Genomic DNA, 24,328 nt, shown 5'->3' with positions numbered 1-24,328 from the left:
TCACCTAATATTGATAGGATATGTGTTTAAATGGTTTAACTGAAAAATACTGGGTCTTCAAACTGATTTGACTTCAGTCAAGATGAACCACCACTTTGTTGCTCTAATTGGACTGTAAAAACACACTTGCAATTGAACAGTGATGACATAGATTACTGTTTCTTTTTCTTCACAATCTTCAACCAAACACAGCATTCTGGCCAGTCATCAAGATATTTATGTCATTAAATATCACATTATTTAATATTCATGATGCCATATCATGTCATTCATGAAAATGCAGGTAGGAATCTTGACGTGATGAAAATCTGCCATATCATGATAACGATACCACGCCATGTTGACGTTATTACATCATGACTACATACAGCAGCAAAGTGTGGAGGAATGACTTCGAAAGTGTGGAAAAGGTTTGGTATAATTAAACGTAAAATTCAATTCAATTCAATTTAATTTATTTGTATAGCGCCAAATCACAGCAGAAGTTGTCTCAGGACACTTTCCATATAGAGCTGGTACAGACCAAGCTCTTTTATCTACAAAGAACCAACAATAACCAACAGTAAAAGGAGAAGAGCACCACATGAGGTGGTGTTACATCACATAACCACCATATCCTGTAAATTCCCATATTAAAGTAGGTATTCAAATAACAGCTGGGCAGCATGAATAGAGAAAGGCCAGTTGCTAGTACATACAGGCTAAAATCGAGGGTAATGGAAATACCTTCAGCCTATTACAACAGCTCACATGGTAAATTTAGTAGTATGTCCATTTTTTACAAGACTAATTCCATCAACAACAGTCATGTAACACTCTCAGCTACTGTCACCTGCACTAAACACTTCCCAAAGTTTTTCACATTAAAAAGCTGCCTATAAAAGGACGGCTACACAAGTGTTGTGTTTCATTCATGATACCCTACGATCACTCTGGACAAAGAAGCAAAGTGGAAGGCATTATATTAGAAACAATGTATGATGGTCAATTTTGTGGGGCAATTCTGCCTCTGGAGACCAGGCGTAAACATAGTACGAATGGGATTTATTACAAAGAAGACTGTCGTGAGTGAAAACAGCGACTGCAATGGCTGTTTGTTCAGCTGAAGACTGGGCTTAGCTAGGAGGTTTATGAGCTGATTTCACAACCACTACAAGCAAAACTGTCAGAAGGCAATTTTATTTCACCTTCTGTCAGTGAGCTTTGCATTTGCCCCCTTCTCAAGAGAAATAATTAGGCTCATGTGACATGCATTCCTTTCGACTACATCGTAAGTAACCTAAGTCCCTTTTAGCTATATGTTAACACCACTGTCTCATGAATCAGTCTCACACTCCAAAACAAAATCCAAAAGAAAACTGTTTAATTACATCGTGATTATGACAGTATAAGCCTGTCTAACATCATCTGAACATACACAAAATGGAACCCTCAGAGGCTTGTTAAGGTGGCATTTAGCTGAGGAGCTAAACTTAGGTTGTAATCATGGGCAATTAGGTAAAATGCTTAGTAGTTGAAAAGAATCTCACAAGTATCACTTGTGAGAAGTGTTAATCCAAACATATTTGTGTCAAAGGAGAAGACAAAGAAAGAAAGAAAGAAAGAAAGAAAGAAAGAAAGAAAGAAAGAAAGAAAGAAAGAAAGAACTCTGAAGAGCTGATGTGATATACAGAAAACAAAAAGTGGGCCAAACCCCAGCATCAGACTTGATTGGAGAACTCTTGGTATATGCTGACAGTGGTCTGTCCTGCTGGTTTCTACAGAGGTCCAGCTGGGAAGCTTTGACACCAGACATCTTATCTTCCTCCTCAGACACACAATTATAGTTCCAAACAAGGAAACTTTGAAAAAATAACTGCATTATGCAGAACAAAAGTGGCACCACCAACACCAGCTGAGGGCAATAAGTCAGGCCTGCAGTGTGGTCGTAATATGTCTTCAAACGGTTCAGAATATTGCAGCTTGACTCCGAACTAAAACTAAATCTGAACATATCACACAAATTTTAGCTTCCTTTCATTTGCTCCCTAACCATGGCTGATCAGACTTTAAGCTGGTTTTTCATGACTTACAGAATTACAAAAGTCCATTCATAACTCTGTGTTCTCCGTAAAGTATCTCCATCATGCCCCCTTCCACTGGAATAACCTTCCTGCGGACATCAGTCAGACTCAGTTGGGGACTTTAAATCCAAATTTAACTCATATTTTTTATTCTTCGACCATTGGCTGTCCTGAGACCTCTCTCTCTCTCTCCCCTGGCTGTCAGTGCTTCAGTCCACATGTTTGGATCTGGATCTTCATCCACCAGGAGATTCATACTCTCCTCTTCTTTCTTTCTCCCTCCCAAAGTGTTTGTTCTCTATTTTGTGAGTTTGTGCAGGGTGCCATTCATTCTGTTCATTAATTATTATTTCCTAGCTCTGCAGCCATAGTCCTATCAACAATGAACTGCTTAGGCCCCTCAGAAAACACGGCTTTCGATCATACACAGATACACACAAACAAGCATGTCCAACGTGGGTCTAATCTTATCACACTTCTCTAAAACCTACGCTTAATATTCCTCACCATGCTACACTGCAGACTACGAATCTGTAGAGACACAGCAAACTCATTAAATTTTAACATCATCTCACTGTTCATAATTTGGTCACACAAGCGGTAATCCCTTGTGCGATTAAATTATGAACCTACCGAGGTGGCACTTTGATAACATCACTATTAAGATGGCACTCCTTGGCTTTGACGTACCCTTAAGTCAGAACAACAGTGAGGATCAGAAGTGTTGAGTGTTTGCATACGATTGACTTCTCTGCAGTTGGTTTCCTACAGATTCCTTCCACAAGGTAACTTTCCACATAGATACAACATGAACACAAGCACTCACCACTGACGACTTGACTTTCCAGTTTGATTGCTTGACCTGCACTGACACATGGCTAGGATGAATAATTATGCTCGATAAGGCTTCAGTATTTCAACACTGAATTGCAGTAAAGTTATACAGCGTTTTATTAAGATATTACCAGATATTATCAGTTTGATGCTTGTGTGTTTCACCTGCCACATGTAATTTACTACCAATGCATTTATCAACCCAATAACATCTGTTTCTTAAAAACAGTGCTACCAGAGAAATATTACTAATTAGAGAAATGCTACATATACTGTTTTACTGTTCAACAGCTTTAAAACGGTAATTCATATTTTTGGAAATACATGTTTACGTGACAGAAAATGGATATCAATCATGTTTTCAGTTTGATTAATGTCTACCAAATTATGAGAGAATCATCACTGTAGGACAGCTGCATTTTTCCCCTATTACAAAAATGATCACACTGTAAGGACATTTGATTGTTGCTTCTCTTACAAACACATGTAGGTTCAAACCTTTGGAATACAAAGATGAGACATACCACTTGTATATTATTTCAGCATATACGTGTCTGTTGTTGAATTATTCGCTCGTATCAGCTTGACCAGCATGACATTTTCAGTCAATCAAAGAGACGTTGTGCACAGAGTTTCCAACTGGTGCAAGGCCACATGTCCAAAAAGATTTCAATGTCTCCAGTCACTTATTTTCTAATTATGGATACTATTCTTCCGTGTTTTTGTGTCCAAGTGACTAATGAAGACAACACTTTCAGTTTTCCCAGTATTTAGCAAAAGCTCTAAAGCTGGCAGCCACAAAACAGGCTGCAATGTAAAAAAAAAGCTCTCCAGCTGTAAAACACCTCAAATCATGGTGTTAAAACACAAACGCTTCCTAATTCACAGCACCATGAGCAACTGAACCATATAGATGTGTGCTAAATGCTGCTTTTCTCCAAAGAAAGTGGCATATGACACTGCTAAAACATGCTACATTAGGTTTCCTGACGTCTACAGTTTTATTATCAATAATTTTACTGATGTTTAACTGTTGTAACCGATTCCAATGATCAATCCACCAGAATATGCTACTTTGACAACACTTGATATGCAGTAACAGCGTGCTGTCTTTGCTGACTCCTATGCAGGAGCGATAAGACAGACCACCTGGAGCAAGATGAATTTAATTGAACAGCAGTTCCACTGAACCCTCTGCATACTAAAAGTCATTACTTTTTCATATGTGGGCTGTAAATTCAATAACTGCAAGTTACAAATTACTCTTTTAGTCATCAATGAAAAAAACAAACCATAAGCCTTTTGAACATGGTGCTGTCTATAAGAGCTATTTGACTTAACACTATCACAGAAGCCCATTTTCCTGTCACAATAAATCTTTCTCACACACTTATATGCAAGTCAGACATGCATATGAATAAAGTAACAATTCCAAAATAAGTAAAAAGCGGCACACTTGTGCCACTGTGCTGAGCCACAGCATGGTAGCATGGTGGCTTAGGAAGAATGTAAATAAATGACAAAATTGTTCAAAATCCATTAGACCCCTGTGCAACAAGAAAGGAGAAATTAATCATGCAAGCAAAAATAACCTCTTGCAAATTAAGAAAGAAAATTGAGAAACATGGGAATAACAGAACTAAGCTTTATGCTTTGCTATCAAATGATCCAAGCTGTTGTAACATCTATGTGAAGACGATCATGTGTTGGTCTGTATTCTTTGCACAGGTGCAATAATGATGACAGTGACTTGTCAGCTACAGGAGACTTCAGCTTCTGTTCAGTGATTCTGCATCAGTGCTACTGTCTTGTGGGCTATTTTGTGATGTTGACTGCTTGTCATTTGACTGAATGTATAGATCAGGGTTTCTCAACAGGGGCGGTATCGCTCCCCAGTGGGTGTTCAGAGAACATTGGGGGGCGCAACATAGCTGAGAGGGGGGCGTTTTGCTGCAAATGGGGGGCATTTCTACAACAGTAACATTCATTCACGACCACAGTATTCTTAATAGTCTTCCATGCCTTGTCTCACAATATCACACAGTGTTTACGAATTTACAGTAAGAGTAGGGCCGGAAACCTCCGGACGTGTCTGCAGCACGTGGGTTTTGCGGAACCTGACGGTTTTATTTTGGCACCCGTGTTAACAGGTTAGAGCTGCCACACTGCTCGCGTGAGCAGCGCAGCTCAGCAGCGTCTCATCTCGAGCTCAGGAGGCTCACCCATTTCTCCTGTGAGCTGCGTATTTAACAATTTAACAGGGTGGACAACAGAAGTAATCCTGACCAGTTATATGCCACAGAAAAGTGCATCACCCATTGATGCCGGCTGATTAATTGTCTATCGGCTTTCTCCTTCTCACCAACTGTTATATTGGCCTTTAAAAATCCACCATCGGTCAACTCGTAACAACTGTTATTTGACATTACCAGTTATTGATCTACAATCCTCTGAGCATTAGACAAGAACGGTCAATCAACCACGAAAAATATGCAGATACCACACTGACATTTATAAGAAGGCAAGCTAATGCAACTTTATCAAGTGCTGTGGAGGTAATGTTTACTTTCAGTCGGCTCTCTCTATGTGTTGCTATCACAACGAAAGAGTAGTTACAGAATTTGGATAAAACAGGTTTTAATTTTGAAAATAAAAAGTTACTTAAATTACAAAATCTGAAGGTATATCATTATAGACCAAGGTCTTGGCTGTTCAGCAATGTACTGGTGCAACCTCCTCATAATGTATTTTATTTATTGATTGATTTTTTTTTTCATAAAATAGGCGTTTTTTTTCAGTTAATACTTTGTCAACACTGTCAGACACAATAAAAAGCAAATTAATTTTTATTTATTTGTAAAATAAAAACATAATAAATTATATAATTAATTATAATTAAATAAATAATGATTTGTATTTAGAGTTTTTAAATCATAATCTGGGATTCTTAGTACACATATATGCTGTTAAATGTTGAATATTCACTTTTGTTCATTTTTTATACTGCTTCACATGTACTCCTTGAGTACATGTGAATGATTTAAAAGATCTAATGTCATAGAACATTTACTTTAAGCCTAAATAGAAAAGGTAATTTTTTTTATTTAACAAACATATTTTTTTTTATTAAAAGAGATTATCACTTTAATAACTCAACAGCACTGAAGAAACATGTTGTAAGTATATTCATTTAAAACAAATAAGACTCCCTCTGACGGTGGTGACTTTAGAACTGACGGTGGTGACAGTGGCCTCATTACAACATACGATTCCAAAATTTATACCACTCAAGTCAATGGGTTCTTGCTTAACAACTTCAGTTAACTATTTGGTCCAAAAAATAACAATCCTGAGCACTGTGATAACATTTTTCAAGGAATATAGGCCTAAGGTATAATTAAGCAATATCATTTTTAAAAGAACCCCATCCCCATATCATCACATGACTATGAAATTGGGGGGAATGTTGTGAATGTTGGATTTGGTTAAATGTTGTCATGCCATTTTCATTTGGCTTTAGTCATTGGAGATGCATAGCCTACAAGGAATATTGTATACTATGTGCTATACAGGCAGGGGCAGGGCTTGCAGACAGGCAAGCCAGGCAGTTGCTTGGAGCTCCCAGCCACTAGGGGGGCCCCAGCCACTTATTTACAACAACGATTATTGAAAGGCCTGGGCTTTCATTGACCTCTGTTGGTCCCTGGACCTCACTTTGACAACTACTAATCTATTTTTTCAGTATTCATCTCAAGTATCCCAGAAATTGTGCATTTATGTGCACAAAAACCAATTTTTTTGCAGTGTGCACGGGTTGGCTGGGGGCCCCAGGGATTTTTTGCTTGGAGCCCCAAGAGACCCTAGCAATGCCACTGTATATAGGTAGGTAGTAGGTGCACTATGTGCATCCCAAATGATGTAAGCCAAATGAACATGGCTTAATAGTGAATTGAGAGAGAGGGAAGGCACACCTCACTGGATGGATGATAATGGAAGAAATATACAGGGAATTAAATAAATAAAAATATAAAAGAGGTTAATGACACAGGTCATACTGGTATTTATTGTGATCAACAATTATATTCTAGGCTCCGTTGAGGACCATTTGGAGGTTTTTGTCACCACTGCCTGACTGTACGTCACCACCGTAAGACAGAAAACCTGATGGTGGTGACGTCTGACAGTGGTGACAAAAACCTACTCTTTCACATGATAGATAGCCATCTTGTTTCCCCTCTGTTGCTGGATACTTCAGACCTCAGACCATGAGTATACATTCATGTCATAATCTGTTCTAATATTTTTTTTTACAAAAGAAACAGTGTTGACATGGTTGTGACAGTAGCAGTGTCCAAAAATATGAACAAGTTTAAGAGAAAACAGCAAACTTACAGGAGCTTGAGGGATCTGGAAGCATGCAGTAGAGCTGAAGGTTTGAAAATATTATTCAATTCAATTCTTACTTTTTCTTTTTTTAATCAAGTTGAAATGATTATCTCCTATCCGAGGACAACTGATTTTGTAGGCAATGGGCCAGCATATAATCATTAAATTAATAAAAATTAAAAATAAGCCTATAAAAGAACCTTACATATGTGCAAGGGACCCCCTGATTATAACCTTACTTTTTTATGCATGAAAATGTTATTAATTTCCGACAGAATTAGCACTTAGTGGGACATGTTTTTGCCAAAGTTTCAAGAATTGGTGGATTAATATTGACAGTCAACAATCTTCCTCTATATGTTTGCTAAATAAATCATAACGATGTTTTAGCTGCTCCTATTAATCTAAAACCAGACAATGGACAGTATTCAATAGAGAGAGTGAATCCAGCTTCTGAATGATTAGCTGCTCTGCAGTGGACAGCACAGGCAGAGATGGCAATGCTAGCTGAGCATGAACAGCAGAATGACTGTTCTTCAAAATTAATACTCCAACATTGCTCCAGCATGTCAGTCTACAATAGATGCTACTAGCAACATTAGCCACACAACATGTTAAGTCCAGATTCAACAGGCTAACAAGCAAAACAAAAACAGTAAAGCAACATAAAAATGGCAAAACATAGAGGTTTTAAGTTTGAGGTCGGTATCAACCCTGCTTTGCATTGGCCCTTAAAGTGGAAGCCTTAAAGTAAATTGGCACACACATATAGCCGAAGGTCTTCCCTGTTGTTGCTTTGGGGACATTTCAATCAAGTTAATCCACTGAGCCTTCACTTCCTCAGATGCTTGGAGTAGATAAAGACTTTTGTGTTGGCTCTTGCAGTCAACAACAGAGAAATTGATGTGTGTTGCTGCATGTTATCACAGCCACAGTAAAGGCTATAATTTGTCACATGCTTAAGATTTTATCATCTATCAAACTAAAACGCCACCGAGGAAAAGCAGACTACAATGTCTATGACTGAAAAGTGATGAATGACTATAACTAACCAAAATCAAATCTCAAAAATTTGACTAAAATTGACGTGCATTTTTGTCAAAGGACTAACATACTTAAGACTAAAACGGGTGCCAAATTTAAGACATTCGGTCAGGTCTCATACTGAGAAAGGGATGCATTTCTGTCTGGTTGCAAACAGTAGCAAATTAATTATGAAATATGGTTGTTAGTTGCCCATGTAACCATTGCTGTGGTGTGTACATTAAAATGCTTTGTGTGTGTTTGTGTGTATAACTCACCTGGGGAAGGCATCAAAGCAGTAGGTCTTTCGTGTATCAGGGAAGGCCACTCTTAGCCCTGACATGAGTGGAGAGTGTAGGATGACAGCAGCACATTCATAACGAGCAGCCAGGTCAATGGTAGGCACAGTGCCGATGCTCTGACCGTAAAGGATGATGTTCTCAGGTGTTACACCATACCTGTACAATGCACACAGAGAGAGTCATGTTAAAGAGGTCATAGATCTCTAGTTTCTCTAGTTTCAGCTGACTCTGTGGGTAGTTTTTTTTATAGCCCCATTTAAGCCCAGCTTCAATTAAAGAGAGCAACTTGAATCAAGATGGTGTACAGCTGTATTTTTCTGTTTGAAACAGCTAAGGAAAAAATCTAAGAGCCGTAAAACAAAATAAATTATGTGAAGACAGGACAGGACGGGCCAGGGATAGCTGGCTAGCATGCTAACTTCAGTGGACATCTCTGCAGGACAGTGCATACACGTCTTTGACATACAATCAGAACTGTTACTTCTTCGCATTCTATTGATAATGTTCCTTTATTTCTTGAATGTTTTAAAACTAGAATTATGGCCATATTTTACACATTGCACCTTTAATCATCTTAATTAGGATCTCTGGGCCATTCAGAACTGAGCAGGAACACAGCTGTCAACAGGATATTTTAGATGCTATCCGCTATCTTCAGCTTAAAATTGTCAAACTGTAGTTTGTCAGTTCTCACAAATTATAATACCTGTTTTCAACATAATGGCCATTTCTGAGAATAATTTACCATGGTGATGTAGCTATTATCATCAAATGTGAGCTACAGTAAATTTCCTCTGGTTTTCTAAAGACGCACTTGATACAATGAATAAACAATTACAGTGATATACTATAACTACTACTGCATATGCTATTATTTTGTCAGTGACAGTCCTGGTGAAACAAACAGTTATAGCACTTTCTTACATACTTTCTTTCTTCATTGCCCAATTTTTCATCCATATGATTTTATACTTTGCTAAAAATTATTTTAGGGTAATCAACAACTGTCCTATGTGTAATACACTTTGCCTATTATCAGTTCTATCATTTGGATATTTTTTACCACTAAAGAGGTGTACAGTTTTCATTGTATTGTGATTCTGTGTACAACTGTTGCCAACTTTTAAAGGCTTATATTTCATCATTATATTGAGAATTTTTTCAATTCTTCTCTAACTGACCCATGCGCTTGACACTCATTTACTGGTGACTTTGGAAGGTGCACATCATCTAATACAGCAACCAGACCTTGGGAGAACCTAATAACAGAGCACAGCTAGCACAGAAAGTAGTGGGTGGGCTGCCCACTGAATTACGTAACAGAGCAAACAATACTACTGCGTACTTGTTTGGAATCTGATCTGAATGTTATATTATACTCAATTTGGGTTGAATCTTCACCTCACATAATTAATGCAATACTTTACTCAGTGAAGTGTTTTTATGATTATGATATTGGCACACAGTACGCATTGTTTAATTTATGTCTGTGATGTGGACAGCACTCACTGGCAGATATCGTATTTTTAATAAAAGGCCAATATCTGTCGATATTGATAGAGGCTATGTATGCCTGAGCACAGATGACATATCAAGAGCTCTATCACAGCATCTTTGGCTGTCTCCAGGTCTGTACTATAGCAAGCCGCAGAAATGTGGAAGGAAAGGGAAAGATTGGTGTGAAATGTTTAAGACAGCCATCACATAGACTCTCTCTCTAGACTTTTTTTTTTTTGGTCATTCATGTGATAGGATAAAACTGCACAATGGGGACACCGTGTGCAGTTTTGGTCAGTCTCGCTTCGACTGCTTTCATTGTGCCGCACACTTGCTACACAGAAAAGTGATGGGAAGTCAGCCTGACTATTTTTTGGGAAATTATATAAACTGTTGAACATGGAACACACACGATTAGACAATGAGACAAGCAACTCGTCCGAAGCAAGCCAAGGCCTTAGAGGCAAATTTTTCGTGATACCTCAAAGTAATGTGTTCGTCTCATCCAAGACAACAGAGAGGGAGAGTAGACAGAGGCCAGCTTGGTCAATAGGGTGAGCATGTACTCAAACTCGACCGATCCTTGGCAGACTTTAAAAAGCACTAACTGAGTGTATTGGGCTATAATGATTCATGTATTCATGCCTAATTGTCATGGTACAGAGGTCCCAGTCTGGTGCACCTAGCAGTATGCCGGCCACACAGTATGTAGATTGATGGATGTAATGCAGAATCAAAGTTCACAAGGGTTCCACCTGCAAAGATGCGCCAGAACAGAAGATCTATACAATCAGCAGTTTCAGGATGGACACCCAAGGGCGGTGTCACCAATTCAGTATGTGACCAAATGTGAACCAATGTGCCCTTCTGTTCCTGAGTTATGCCAGCACCATGCTGGCTAATGGTGAGAATGGCGGGAAAAGTGTTTCTGCAGAACATTTTGTCACAGTGAAGTTGACCTTTTGGATATAAAATGTCATCACTTCTTAATTTGGACCTTGATTAAGATTATTTTGTCAAAGACAACTGCACTATTTATGAATATAAAAGCTAATAAAACCATTACATGTTTAGTGTGCATTTATCAATCATATACATCCATTGCTCAGTAAAAACCACATGTTGACAAGGAAAGTTCTGTAGATTTCAACTGAACTGGTGTAGCAGTCCATGCTCTATTAGAAGACATGCCACTGACCATACTCATATTCTATCTGGATATTTGTAGATCTGTGGTGAGGGTTTAGCACCAACATACTGAATCAAATCGTGGAAGGAGACTACATCTGAATTCTTTTGAGAGCATGTCGAAAAATCTTATCGAGACCAAGGGGATGCCTGGTATCAGGTGTGCACTGGGTGGTGGACACTAGAGAACTGTTTGATATAAGACCGGATAGTGGGGGGGCTTTTACCAGCTACTCCTCTGAAATACTGCTGGGTGAAAGGCAGTGCTGACAGAAAACAGGCCTGTCAGGGAGAGATGGAGAACTGGGATGGCATGCTCCCTTGCCAGAACTTACAATGTGGGAAGGAAGCTATAAGCAAACCATCCCATCTCCTGACGGTGCTGGGAATGCAGAGAGAGAGGCCAAGCAGAAACATCCAGCAGCCCTCTGCCACAACACACATGCATGAGAGAATCGACCCTTGCTTACAGACAACCATGACAAAGGATTTGGACAAGAGGTTCTGGGCTGCATGCATCCTATGAAGTGATTCCATCATAAGAGCTCTTCAGATAACAGCTTGGGTGTGACTAATCTGTTGGCATAGACAAATTCTGCCACTGATAAGCAGCAACTGAACTAAGCAGTCTGATCACAGCTTATGACTCCAGACATGAATGGGCCAAGTACCTCCTTGCTTCCAAATGACTAACAAAACACTGGACTTTTATGCATCTTGCATTTACACATTTACAGCAAACTGTTAGGACTAGTGACTTACTACACAACTTTGTGGATGATTATAGCCATAACTGGGCATCAAAATCTGGCATCAATTAGATGGTGAGTCAGTGGCAGTTGTGGTATGAAAGACTTCATAGTCTTATGACACCACTACAATTATTACAAACATGTTATTTATATATGAGAATGTAGTAGTTAAGCCAGTAAGGGTGCACAATCGAAATCTTGATTCAGGCCTTTATCTCACATAACAACAACTGGTGATCGGGCAGTATCTGAGAATCTTATTATACAGTTGCAAGGGGGGAGAGGAGGGGCGTTCACTTTGGGGGACAGCTTTGTTAGAATGTCGTCTTGTGAAAAGCTGCTTTGTGGGTACCCAAACTCTGCTGAAAAGTGGGAACTTTATCTTAGCACATTTGTCCTTTCAACTGCATCCAGTTCAGCATGTTTTCAGAGCTGTAATGATGCTCAAGATTAGCCTTTTCCATCAGGTGCCATGATGCATTGACATGATATCAGACGCTACGTGTGCTGCATTCAGGGACCACTCCAAAGAATGTGTTAGTCTAGTATTTTATGTTATTTTCATTATCACTGAAAAAAAAAAAAAAAAAGGTATTGTTTTTATGTATTTAGAATACATAAAAGGTCCCCTAGGTCTGATCAAAGGATCCTTTAGGCCAGAGGTTCTTCTGAAAAGTTGAAGCCATTGTTATGCATGAATGGTTATGATTGAGTTAGCATTCACAAATTAAGAGACAAATTACTGTTGCAGACCATTTTTCTTGCATGAGGATTTAATGAAGGCACACCTGGAATTAATATTATACTATATATAAGTTGTAGGTGATAGTGTACTATTATGTGAAATTACAATAAATATACTATCATTATACAATTAATATAACTCGATAATATCATATATAACATGTTTTTTGAAGGAGGCTCAGGGCAAACACTATACAGATTAAGCTCATTTTGACCAGCTGAAGAGACTGAGCACCTTCAATTATTATTATTGGCCCTGAATGGACAGGGCTAAAACAATATTATGCAAAGCCAAGTGTCCGCTATTTATTCCAAAACAGAGAAAGTTGGTTGTGGTTAAGGTGCTCACAGGCTGATCCAGAGCCAGATTTAAACACTGTTCATGCAGATGTACAGCTGGCCTCGCTCACACATAAGGATTCTCTCTTGCCTCTCATAAGCCTGAGTGCAGCTGTTGTATTTGTGCTGAGCTGGTAATCTACATACTCAATTTGGCAGGTTTTTTTTCCCACATTATCACCATATACACAACAAAAGTGGTTCATTCCCAAAAATGGGGGAAAAAAAAAAATTTGTTATTTTTTCATTCAGTTTTTCTTACATAGTCAAGTGAAGTGATAACTATGGGCTTCTGTCTGCGTCCCATGCTATATACATCCAAAACAGAGTATACCTACATCAAACGTATAACTTGACAGGAGTAATCATCCTATGTGAAAAAATAAAAATATTGTAAACATTTTAAAACGACTTAAAAAATGTACCATAGAGAGGCCTGCACAGGTCAGGTTTCAGAAACCAAATGTCCTGCATCCACAATGCCCTGGAACCAAACCCTAACCCAAAACTCTGTTCCCAGCCTGAACTGTTGTTGGACTAATGATCTGACCAACAACCAAATCAAAATATTACACGTGTTTGAGAGAATGACACCTTTATTCGCAAATCTCCCAACTACACCTAATATTTGTTTGTTTTGTTTTGTGACGGATGATCCTGGACTTTTTCTGCAGTGAAGATGTTGATTTCCTATGTGGTGGCAAAACACATTTCACGAGCCGGGAGATTAAATGAGGCTAACTAAGCACTTTTACACATTTTACCAGCAGATTCAAAAACACCGCCTACTATTCAATAGAATATCTGATAGTAACAAAAAATATTCCGGCCAACACAGTCTTTTTAGAATGCCGTCTTGGTCATGCGACACCACATTTTTGCCTACATGTGCACATGTTCATATCCATAGATACTTTGAGAAAATATAATATCTATTAATATCTAATAGAGAAAAAAAAAAGACAAATCAGGTGTATGTCCAATTAGTAATAAATTAATGTATTACTACCTAATATCCATTGCTAGCGTAAAGTTGAACCTATTTCAACTTCCCTCGCAGTTCAAGGTTCATCTCACAATAAATGACAGTGTTTAAATTTGTATGTTTGAACAGGGTACACCTTCAGTTCATGGTTCAGTGTTTCCTCTACATTCATTTAGGAGTGGTGGGCCGCCATTCCTAAATCCTAGCCGCCGCACCTTCAAATTTCTTTTCTTTTTTTTTTTCTTATTGTCGCAAATACACCACCGCCGCATGACCACAGAATCCCACGTTATACTCGCGAGAGCGCGGCCTTGAAAGTGACAGGTCAGAGAGTCAGAGGGGTGTCATCTTGGAAAATAGGGCAGCGACTTAACGGAGAAAAGGTAGACTTGTTAGCTTAAGATAACTCATAATAGATTTAACAAGTTAAATAGACATTCGCAAACTACTGATGCCCAGCTTACGTTACGTAACATATCGATAGCTCAAGTTATTTGGTCCCGGTGCCAACTCAGTGTCGCTAACGTGAGTAAACTTATTGATAGCATTAAGCTAATATCTACACGCCATGATGTAACTACTGACTGCATTTTCAGATGAGCCACCACAGCTCCCCGGAGAGCCTGCCCCTGCTGCTAAAAAAAATCCTAGAGGAAACACTGTGGTCAGAATAACAGATATTTTATTATTGAATCAATTTAATACTGATGTTGTTCTTGTGCTTGTCTCAAACAAATGGCATGACACTACAGTCAGTCGTTCTGTGAGAGAGGAAGGCCAAATGACCTTGTGTAAAGCTTTAACAGGGCTGTAACTTCAAATTAGGAGCTAGAAGGATCCCCACTTCTTTTCAGCATAAAAACAGAATCTATGGAGCTGGTTAAACAGTCCAGGAAGCAAACCAGTTTGGCCTTTTTTTCTTTAGGGTAATGGCATAGCATCATTTGGAATTAAGTGAAAGAGAAAATTGGTAAAGTTTATTGTTTTCATTTTAGTGACTTGACAGTCCAAACAACTGAGACTGTGAATGGAAAGCTACTTCCAAAAAACAGACATACAGAGAAAAGACAGAAAGAGACAGAACAATATCTTCATATGCAAACTCAGGTCAGTATGAAATTGCCTGTTCAAACATACTGAGTTGAAATTCCATGGAAACCTCTGGCATGAAAACCTTGAAGTTAGTGCCAAGGTAAAATGAAAACAGCAGTACAGTATTAAGTTTTCTCATGTTCAAAATGCAGCTTACAGGTCACAGTGTGTTATTGGAATAGGTACGTACATGCACAGGAGATACAGTGCATTTGAAACTAAAGAGGTGGCAAGTCCTTAAGGCAATGGATCACATGCATTTTGTGGAATAATCCCCTCTGCCAAACAGTCCTGATGTTACAGACAGAAACGTTTCCTTTATCCTAAAAATGTTTGTTTTTGAGCCCTGTCTCAAAACAGGCAACTCTCACCAATCACGTTCCAAAAACAGAAACAAACAGGAGCTCAACTCTGAATGTTTTGGCAGGTCCTTTGTTTTTCAGTAAACAACATTTTGTTGAGATTGATAGAAAAAGCCCAAGTGTAGCTGAACAGGAACAGGGTGGTAGGCCTGTCTCTCCAGGAGGACACAGGAAACACAAGAGCCTTTTCAACAAAGATGAAATAAAGAGCCAAGTTATTTTAGGTGAGAACTCAGCAGACATAACGTCACTTGTTTTCTGATAAGCACTGATAAAAAAAAGAGCGGTGTTATGCAGCTTGGATCATGCTACTTCAACAAAGCCTCGTGGGGTGTTATATGAAAGGGCTTTAGAAGATAAGTGACAACCAGCAGTACAAATCACTTTTGATTAGGATGAGTAAATAGGCCTCTGTGGTGGGAAGGCCCACACCAACGCCTGGGGCATTCATGTGGATTGCCAGAGGTAACGTTATGAAGGATGAAAACAACATCCATACTCTGAGACGTGAAGCCCAGTGCAATTGATTTTTAACAACCCTGCCTGAAAATACAATTCCTAAAAAAAACACAGCCAACAGCTCATCATTGCTCCCAAATTAGAAGAAAGAACAAGCCTCACATACTGTGTCAAAGATGCTCTACGGGATGCTCGTCAAGAGCTGGAATTATTTGGATTCTCAGTATCATTCATGAAAACAAGGTAAATAGCAGCTGGAAATGCAATTTTGTTTGTTCTCATTTAACTTCTAGAAATGATTGCTCATCCATTAATCAATTGCCAAAAGACAGTTAGGAACGGAGTGTGTGGTCTGCAGCATATCTTGGTTCGGCAGAGATGTACAGTTGTGTGTCATCTGCATAACTATGGAAACATGCATTGTGCTCTCAAAAGATGTCTCCAAGTGGCAGCATGTCTAGTGAGAACAGTAATGGACTGAAGCAGATCATACTCAGGTAAGCCCCCACTATTGTTGGAAATGTACTTTTTCTACCATTCACTTCATATTTTTTACGAGCCACCATTTTGGATTCATACTTTGTGTATACATGTAACAGTAATTTCAAACCCTCACGTCTACTGTACTCCGCAATATAATACTAACAACCTGTTTTACATTTAATAAAAATCTTGAATTTTACATGGCATAAATGTTGACTCTGACACTGAAACTGGAAAGCCTGTGCTAACTGAGGGCAGGGGTGGGTCATATGACCTAAACTTTTGATCACAGGATTTCTGTTTTCTATGGTGGTAATATTGTATCATGGCATTTCAGCCTCCTTTCATTCTGTTGGCAATGTAAGGGAACATACCTTAAGAAACAAAAAAAGATTTAAAAAACAGATGTGTTTATAGGCTCCCAGAAGGAGTTGGCAGAGAACCCCAAGTACACTATATAATTACATCAGTCAGTGTACCATGTGACATATCTGTCCAGTACATTTAACATGCAGCAACAACAGCAACACATACCAACAAGGCAAGCAGCAGAGGGGGTTTTTGGGACCATTGCGGCCAAAATGTAGGGCACCCAAGACAAAACCAATGGAGCACTAACAAGTGATAACTATTTGCATGAAAAAAAAAAACAATATACGATGAACTATTAGCAGTTAGTGATTTGAAAAACAGAACTATTGTATGTAAATCAACTTCTGCAAGTCATTTTAAGATACACTCCCTTATTTCATGATTGCAACACAAATTCAAATTTCTTTCAGCCCTACGGTGAAATTCTGTGAACAGGTAAACAGTGGTCATGAAGAAATTGTAGAGGGTATGGGGGCACGACTGCACATTACAACACAAGGATGGATGGGGGAACAGATAGAGCCACAGCAGGGTCAGGATGACCTGGGGAAAAATATGGAATTAAACCAGGTGGAGTGAATATGATTTCTGTCAGGAAAATGAACAAAATTTTGCTCATCCTATTGTGCGAACCTTTATTTTACTAAAATTTGTTTTGGATTCAACATTATTAGTTGTTTCACCTAACACTGTTAATTATTGACATGAATGGTGGGGTTTGTGAACTTTTTCAGCCTCCGAAGGGTGGCTTGACAGAAAAGTTTGAGAACCAGTGCTTTGAAGCCTTAAGGGGGAAATGCAATTTCAAAGAGGAATAACAAGTACAATAAACTCATTTAGCAATTATCGAAATGTATGGCCAGCTGATCTTTGAGCAAACAAATCTTTATCTTCAAAGTCTTTCTAGCTGCTCCAGTTCAGTAGTGCCCCTGAAGGCTGAGCAATAGGACTATCACTATGAAACAAAATTGCTGTTTAAGGCCATAATCTTAATGATTTTCCACAAAATGTAATTAAAAAGATATTGAATAAACATAAACCTCCTCCTCAGGTGCTTAGCTCCCCCAAGGAGAGCCTAATGATCAACACTGTTTTGTGCTTGGGCAAGTTGCTCTGCACAGGGTCAAAGAACAACGAAGTGTTTCATTTTAATGCTAGGTGGGCAGAGACACTTCAGTTTCCTTTCAGTGGCATTTAGACTATCTGTCAAATGGAACATTAAGCTGAGGCACGTTCAGACTGACAAATCTAGCAGCCTGTTTAATTTCAAATTAAGTAATGATCAGTCTTTGGCCTAAAGTATAACATCAATGTGACAATAACAATAGGACAATAACACTGATGTCTCTCATTAAATCTGTTTTAACTTAAGAAGTATTCAATCAAAATAAACGCTATTCACCCAACAGCAATGTCTGAGAGAAGAGCAAACAGAGGTAACCCGAAAAGGCAGCATATTCTATTTTTGTTGCAGACTTTTAATACATTTGAAACAAATTTTCAGCAGTATGCAAACTACATAAATCCCCTACATTGTGGTCCTTTGAAAAAAAAAAAAACAAAAAAAACATTATCTTGCATTAAGCATAACAAAAAGTTAATTAAGAATCAACCATTTTAAGTCATTTATCAGTCTCTGGTCTGAGCTTTACTAACAAACAGAATTACTATTTTGTGTCATTGTAAACTGAAGATCTATGGGTTTTTGATTTGACAGGAAATTGTGATTGGTATTTGTCAATTTTTCTGACCTTTTATAATTCAATGCTTCCAATCCAATAAATTAGCAAGAGGTTAAATGATGACACGTCAGCCCAGCTACAGCCAGGAAGCCTGGTGTCATTTCCCTCTGTGTCTCATACAGATGCATAAAGGTACCCTTTAGCATTTGTATGACACACGCCAGGCTTTCAGCTTCTTTCATACTACGTCACCTGGGTCTGAGTGTCTTATATTGCTGCAGATGGTTTCACTTACTAAGGTTAAGTGAAAACCTGGTGCATCTGACACATGCGCTAAAGGGTACCATGTCCTACTGATGACTGTGTTCTTTGACCAGAACCCTGTAGTGGTCAATTTCTGAACAAACCAGTTTCAGAGATCCAATCTCAAACACGCTATTTAAATCATTTATGTGCACTCACTTCATTTCAGCTCAGAGTGAGATCCATTACGTGACTTACATTCACACTACTTTCACTCCTCTCTTTAGGAAGCTAGTCCTGGCCAGAGCACAGCTCTCCTGCAGCTGTTCACTACCAATCCATGTCCCAAAAGTTGTTAACCTAGGGAAAACACTGTAAACTGCTGGAGGGGTGTAAGATGTATCTTGCAAAGAAGGGATGCATTTACACCTTTTCAATGTTTAGAATGTGTGTCAAACCACCTCTGGGAATGTTTGGAGTGATAAGATTTCCATCTGCCTTAAAAGCTTCTTGGATGCATTTACAGTTAAAGTTTTTGAGATCAGATAGCTACCAATCTGGCTAAGAGGCATGAAGTGATTAAGTATAAATAGGGTCAGAATGTCAACAATGAGCATGAAATCCATAAAAAAAACACTGTAAAAAAACAGTATATGGACATGTACTCAGCAGAACTTAAGTCATTTCTTATATAAAACAATTGATGCATCATGGACTTTAATCCATGAACACTTTTACATCCATCATTAAAAAGGAACTCTACAATATTTTTTGTACTACAGCTACAACACAGGTCCCCACGCAGTAACTTTCTCTCAAAGGCTCCACCAGGCTTCCTGTCTTTAAAGCAGAGAAGCACTGACAGCCAGCTCTGCATTGCTGTCCACGCTACACTGAGAGGTGGTCAATCAGTCTCCTCTGTGTCCCCTGACAAGGACTGACCATCTGCGTGTCACACACTATGTAGTCACGACTGCCAACCTTGAGAAAATATTTTGAGTACAATGACAGTGTAGCGCTTGGTACACTTGCTTTCATATCACTTTGCTTTGCTCATGGTCATTCTCCCACTCACTGCCATATCATCATCAGTAAGTTATTCAATATATATTATACTGAAGAAAACTGTTTTGTACACTTGCTTAACATTATTTCTTGAATGAATTATATCTCATTATATGATATATGATTATGTGTGCTCACACAAGTGAATTACATTCAATTATTTAATTCATATGGAAATAATCTATTTTGTATATTGCAACATATGTTTTCATTTTCAAGTATTTACAGAAATGTATAATGAAATAATTGAAACCACTTATGCAGGCACACATTATACAGGCCCGTGTAAATGCAGCCAAAGTATCTGGGAATCTAAGCATTTGTAACTAGACATTATTACTTGTGGCTCCTTGGTGGCTGATGCCTGGTAAATAAGCAAGGTAGCTAGCAAATGAACTTTAAATACGTTCCCATGGTTGGCATGTCTGCGTTAACTCAACTCAATTCACAATTTCCACATCCCCCTGATCCATTTACCTTTGCAAAGGTAAAGAACTGTCCTCTCCTGAGGAACCAGCCAGCCAGAGTAGGAGAGTGGAAATAAGAGGGATAAAATCAATGTTGCAGTCTCTTGAAAGGACATGATGCATTTGCCAAGCATGATATTTGGGTGAAGGCAGCAGAATGACTCTGGTGCTATGATTGGTCTAATGCTTCCTCTTTGGGTTTTCAGAAGGCTAGGCATTTTGCATAGTTTAGAGTGACAAATCATGACAGCGTTCTTGATATCAAAATGCATACCTGTTAGGCAAAATGCTTCCAGGTTGGCAGGTCTGGAATAACCACTGACTTTGAATGAATAAACAAGACTGCATCACTCAGTGAGATACTCTGAGCTTTCGCCAACACGTTACACAGTTCCACAAACATCCAGATTCATTCACAGCTTTAAGTTCAACTTTGTACCAAAACAGTGAACAGTTGCTGCCTTGCTACCAGTATGTAAGGGCAAAGCAACTAAAACTGCCAATGGATAATGAAACACCAAATCAAATCATAATTTGACAAAGAAGGCTAAAGTTAGAAGCATGCACTGTGGGTGCTTTTTGTTATTGCAGACATGAATGACTCAGGCACAATGCTATTGGAGGGTGGAGGTGTGGGAGGGAGCAAGAGAGAGTGTGTATGAGGCAGAGGAACAGAACCAAAACAAGGTATTAAACAGGCCCCACAGGTAAATTATTAAAGACTGTAGTATTGATAAGCTCCCAATCAGCAACTCTATGTATTACGCAAGCACAGCTCAAACCCTAGCGAAAAAAAACAAAAGCTGTCTGGATGTAGTTTAACTGTTTAGCTTTGTTTGCCACATACCTTAAAATTTTGCTATTCCTTGTAAAATTAGCAACTGGCTGAGACAAACCAGGCCTTCCTCCCTCTGCCAGCAGTCCTGCAGGCAGTGACTCACATCAGCAGATGGAGGAGGACAGGATGAATGACTGATACTGACTGATGTCTGTGTTCTGTATTCCTCAAAACAGGGGATTCTGAACTGAGAGTTGATATCGAATATATGTACCAAATGTTTACAAAGAACTTGAGTTTTCAGTTCAAATAAGCAATTTTGTTAATGTCTTTACTTACTGAAGTGTCAATGAAGACTTAATGAAGGCTGTTTTAAGTCATATAAGTCATAAGTCATATATAAGCTTGAGCTTGGTGCCCCATGATGCCAGTGCTTAAAAATATCAGCATCTATCCCTGATGTTTCACAGTATCCAACACAAGAAGTCATCTCCTGTCAACACTAATGACTGTCAATCACACATCAAGGGTGACGCCCAGGTGGAGAAGCAGTCCCTATTGGATTCGTTTTTTCCTGTGACATAAGAGAGCAAAGCAAGCTTAAAACCCAGCCTCTGAACAAGAAAATTCAAATAAAATCTGGCCGTCACCACCTTGCCAGTGCCTCATTCCACCAAACTCCCAACTAATGCAAAAATGAGCCAGAGGTGGAGCATGAGTGGAGCTGAGGTGGGTCTCAATTTAGACATCTGCCTATAACAAGTACCATTCTGTCAGCAGTGTTTCATTGATAAGCTGTATGCTTCACTGCGTGGGAGAGATTGGAATCATGCTTTTACATGTAAGGCAACATCATTCACAACACTGAAATCAGGACATGTGGACCAGCATCCGCTGGAAACTCTGCTCACAACATCACTTTCACCAAGTGAAAATTAAATGGCATTATATGTCAGCCATCAGCTGCCCTGCTCTTGGCATATCAACATATAACTTTTCTTTACAAGGGTTAATGATTTTACACTCTTAATACTAAAACAGATGCTCTGCACCATGGGTTATTACCTTTATTCAAAATTACACTAGAATGGGCAAGGATGTCCAATTGGTGAATATAATTCCTCTGTCCCTGCACACTTCTCTCAGTGGCCTTCTCTATGTATTTAATTGAGAATCGTTCTGAATCAAAGATCATTTTTGAATTGAATCGTGACACCACAAATCAGAATCAGGTTGAATCATCAGAATCCCAAACATTGCCACCCCAACAACTGAGTGGACATGTGGTCAGATTTTCTTAAACGACGTGTTCTGACTTCGAAGGACGCAGGCCCCAAATTGGGATGGGGTAATTGTTGGTTCTACACTTTGTTTTATGGTTCAGCTTGTTCATATTAAAACATATTTGCAATATGCAAATAAAAATACATTTACTGAAATAATTTCACAAAAAGTAGGTCTGGCAGTACTACACAGAAACTATGCTCGCTGTGTGACCTCTGTTACTTCTCTGAAACAGTGCTTCTTGAAGTTCCTGTCACTGATACTGAATTGTCAACATTTTAAAACAATTTTTCACATTACCGCTGCCTTCATACAGGTGACAGCCTCTAAGTGCAGCCATGTATAATTCGTGATTTATGTTTGGAGGACTGAGGGGACCATGTATTTAGATGGTTTAATGGGCTCTGTCAGAGATTAAAAATGAGGAACAGACAGCTTTTTTCAGTTTTGGTGTACATCTCCATCAATATCTTTATGTATTAGAGCTATCTTACGACATGAACACCAAAGATCTGAGGACAATTTCGTGATCCACCACACTGACGGTTCATACTCACTTGTTCCTCAGGACCTGCCAGGCCGCCTCGATGTCCGCATACAAGTTCTTCTCAGAGGGCTTGCCAGTGCTGACTCCGTAGCCTGAGTAATCGTAGGAAAACACATTGCAGTTGATCCTGGAGCCGAGGCCGATGTAAAAACTACACATCTGTCCCAGGTCCACGGCGTTACCGTGGGAGAACAGCAGCGTGTACCGACTGTTCGGGGCACAACGCACAAACATGCATCCAACGCGGTTACCCCGACTGCTTCTGGTGCTGAAAACTTCCACCGCATCGAGCTCTCGCTGGGAATACTGCCAGTCTGCCCGTTCGGTTAAATGTAGGCTAGATACCCCGTTGGCATCGGTGTGCACCGAGTACGTGGGCTCCGGGGGGAGGAAAGCTAGTTTGGCCGCGATGCGACTGGGACAGGGCGGACAACAGAACAGCCAGCACAGTTCGCCAAGAGAAAAGCCATTCATCCTGGGACCTTGTTCGGGCATTTAGGCGCGGGACACCGGTTAATTAACTGCTACCAAACCAAAAATACAGGTCTCTTCTGTTTTGAGGTCCTATTTATTTCCCATTAGCAGACTTTAACGAGCAGTATTCAATGACAGGTGGCTCGCACTCTCGGCTCTGCAGCTAACACGCTAGCCGGCTGGCAGGTATCTTAGCTAACTACAAATCTCAGACCTCATGTAGATTAGAGATGAACTGAAACGTACTTTTAAATTCATATTATTTTGCAGCACAAAACAGTACGACGACTAGTCTTAGCGGGACATTTCCACCCTGCAATCACATTACTTGCTATGCATCAAGGTTTGTTGCTAGTCCAATGTAAGAGAGAGAACGGCCATTTCTTTAAAACGGAGAGAAGCCGGTCTTCCGGTAGAACCGGATATCCGGTTTGGCTTTTCGCTTTGTTTGTTTAGTGGTTGTTTTGGTTTTTGTTTGTTTGTTTTGTTTTTTCAATGTCAGCTTATTTAATTCATTGTTAATTTTGATAAATTGATTGCATTTTGGACCCTAGTTTTAGTTTTGTAATGTATTTACATGTTTTTTCCTTAATTCTGCAGATAGATAGATAGATAGATAGATAGATAGATAGATAGATAGATAGATAGATAGATAGATAGATAGATAGATAGATAGATAGATAGATAGATAGATAGATAGATATGCCATGGCTGGTATTGTTTTTCACCTTATTTATTTATTGGCATTTATTCCCATGCTCAATTTATAACCTATGTCAGTATTGATGTGTACAGTACAGTATGTGTGTTTTACTGAAAATAATACAGACAGGAGGCAGTTAGTGCTATGATAGGTCAATTCTTGCGTGAGCTGTAGCCTGGCTGTTCACAGCAGAAGCCATTTCTC

General features: G+C 39.1%; 1 protein-coding gene across 1 annotated transcript in view; it reads right to left on the bottom strand.

Annotated features, from left to right (window-relative positions):
• Positions 1 to 23,828, bottom strand: part of abhd17c (abhydrolase domain containing 17C, depalmitoylase) — a 28,146-nt gene extending 4,318 nt beyond the window's left edge. The window contains exons 1-2 of the mRNA XM_070968894.1: positions 22,958 to 23,828; positions 8,585 to 8,764 (exon numbers count right to left, since the gene is read on the bottom strand). Coding sequence (XP_070824995.1) covers positions 8,585 to 8,764; positions 22,958 to 23,442 — 665 coding nt within the window. The 5' untranslated portion in view covers positions 23,443 to 23,828. The remainder of the gene's footprint in view (positions 1 to 8,584; positions 8,765 to 22,957) is intronic.
• Between the last annotated feature and the right edge of the window lie 500 nt (positions 23,829 to 24,328).

This window comes from Chaetodon trifascialis, chromosome 1 (assembly GCF_039877785.1).
Source record: "Chaetodon trifascialis isolate fChaTrf1 chromosome 1, fChaTrf1.hap1, whole genome shotgun sequence".
Taxonomy (NCBI): domain Eukaryota; kingdom Metazoa; phylum Chordata; class Actinopteri; order Chaetodontiformes; family Chaetodontidae; genus Chaetodon; species Chaetodon trifascialis.
Note: the sequence above shows the minus strand (reverse complement) of the source record. Positions and strands in the feature narration are given on the sequence as shown.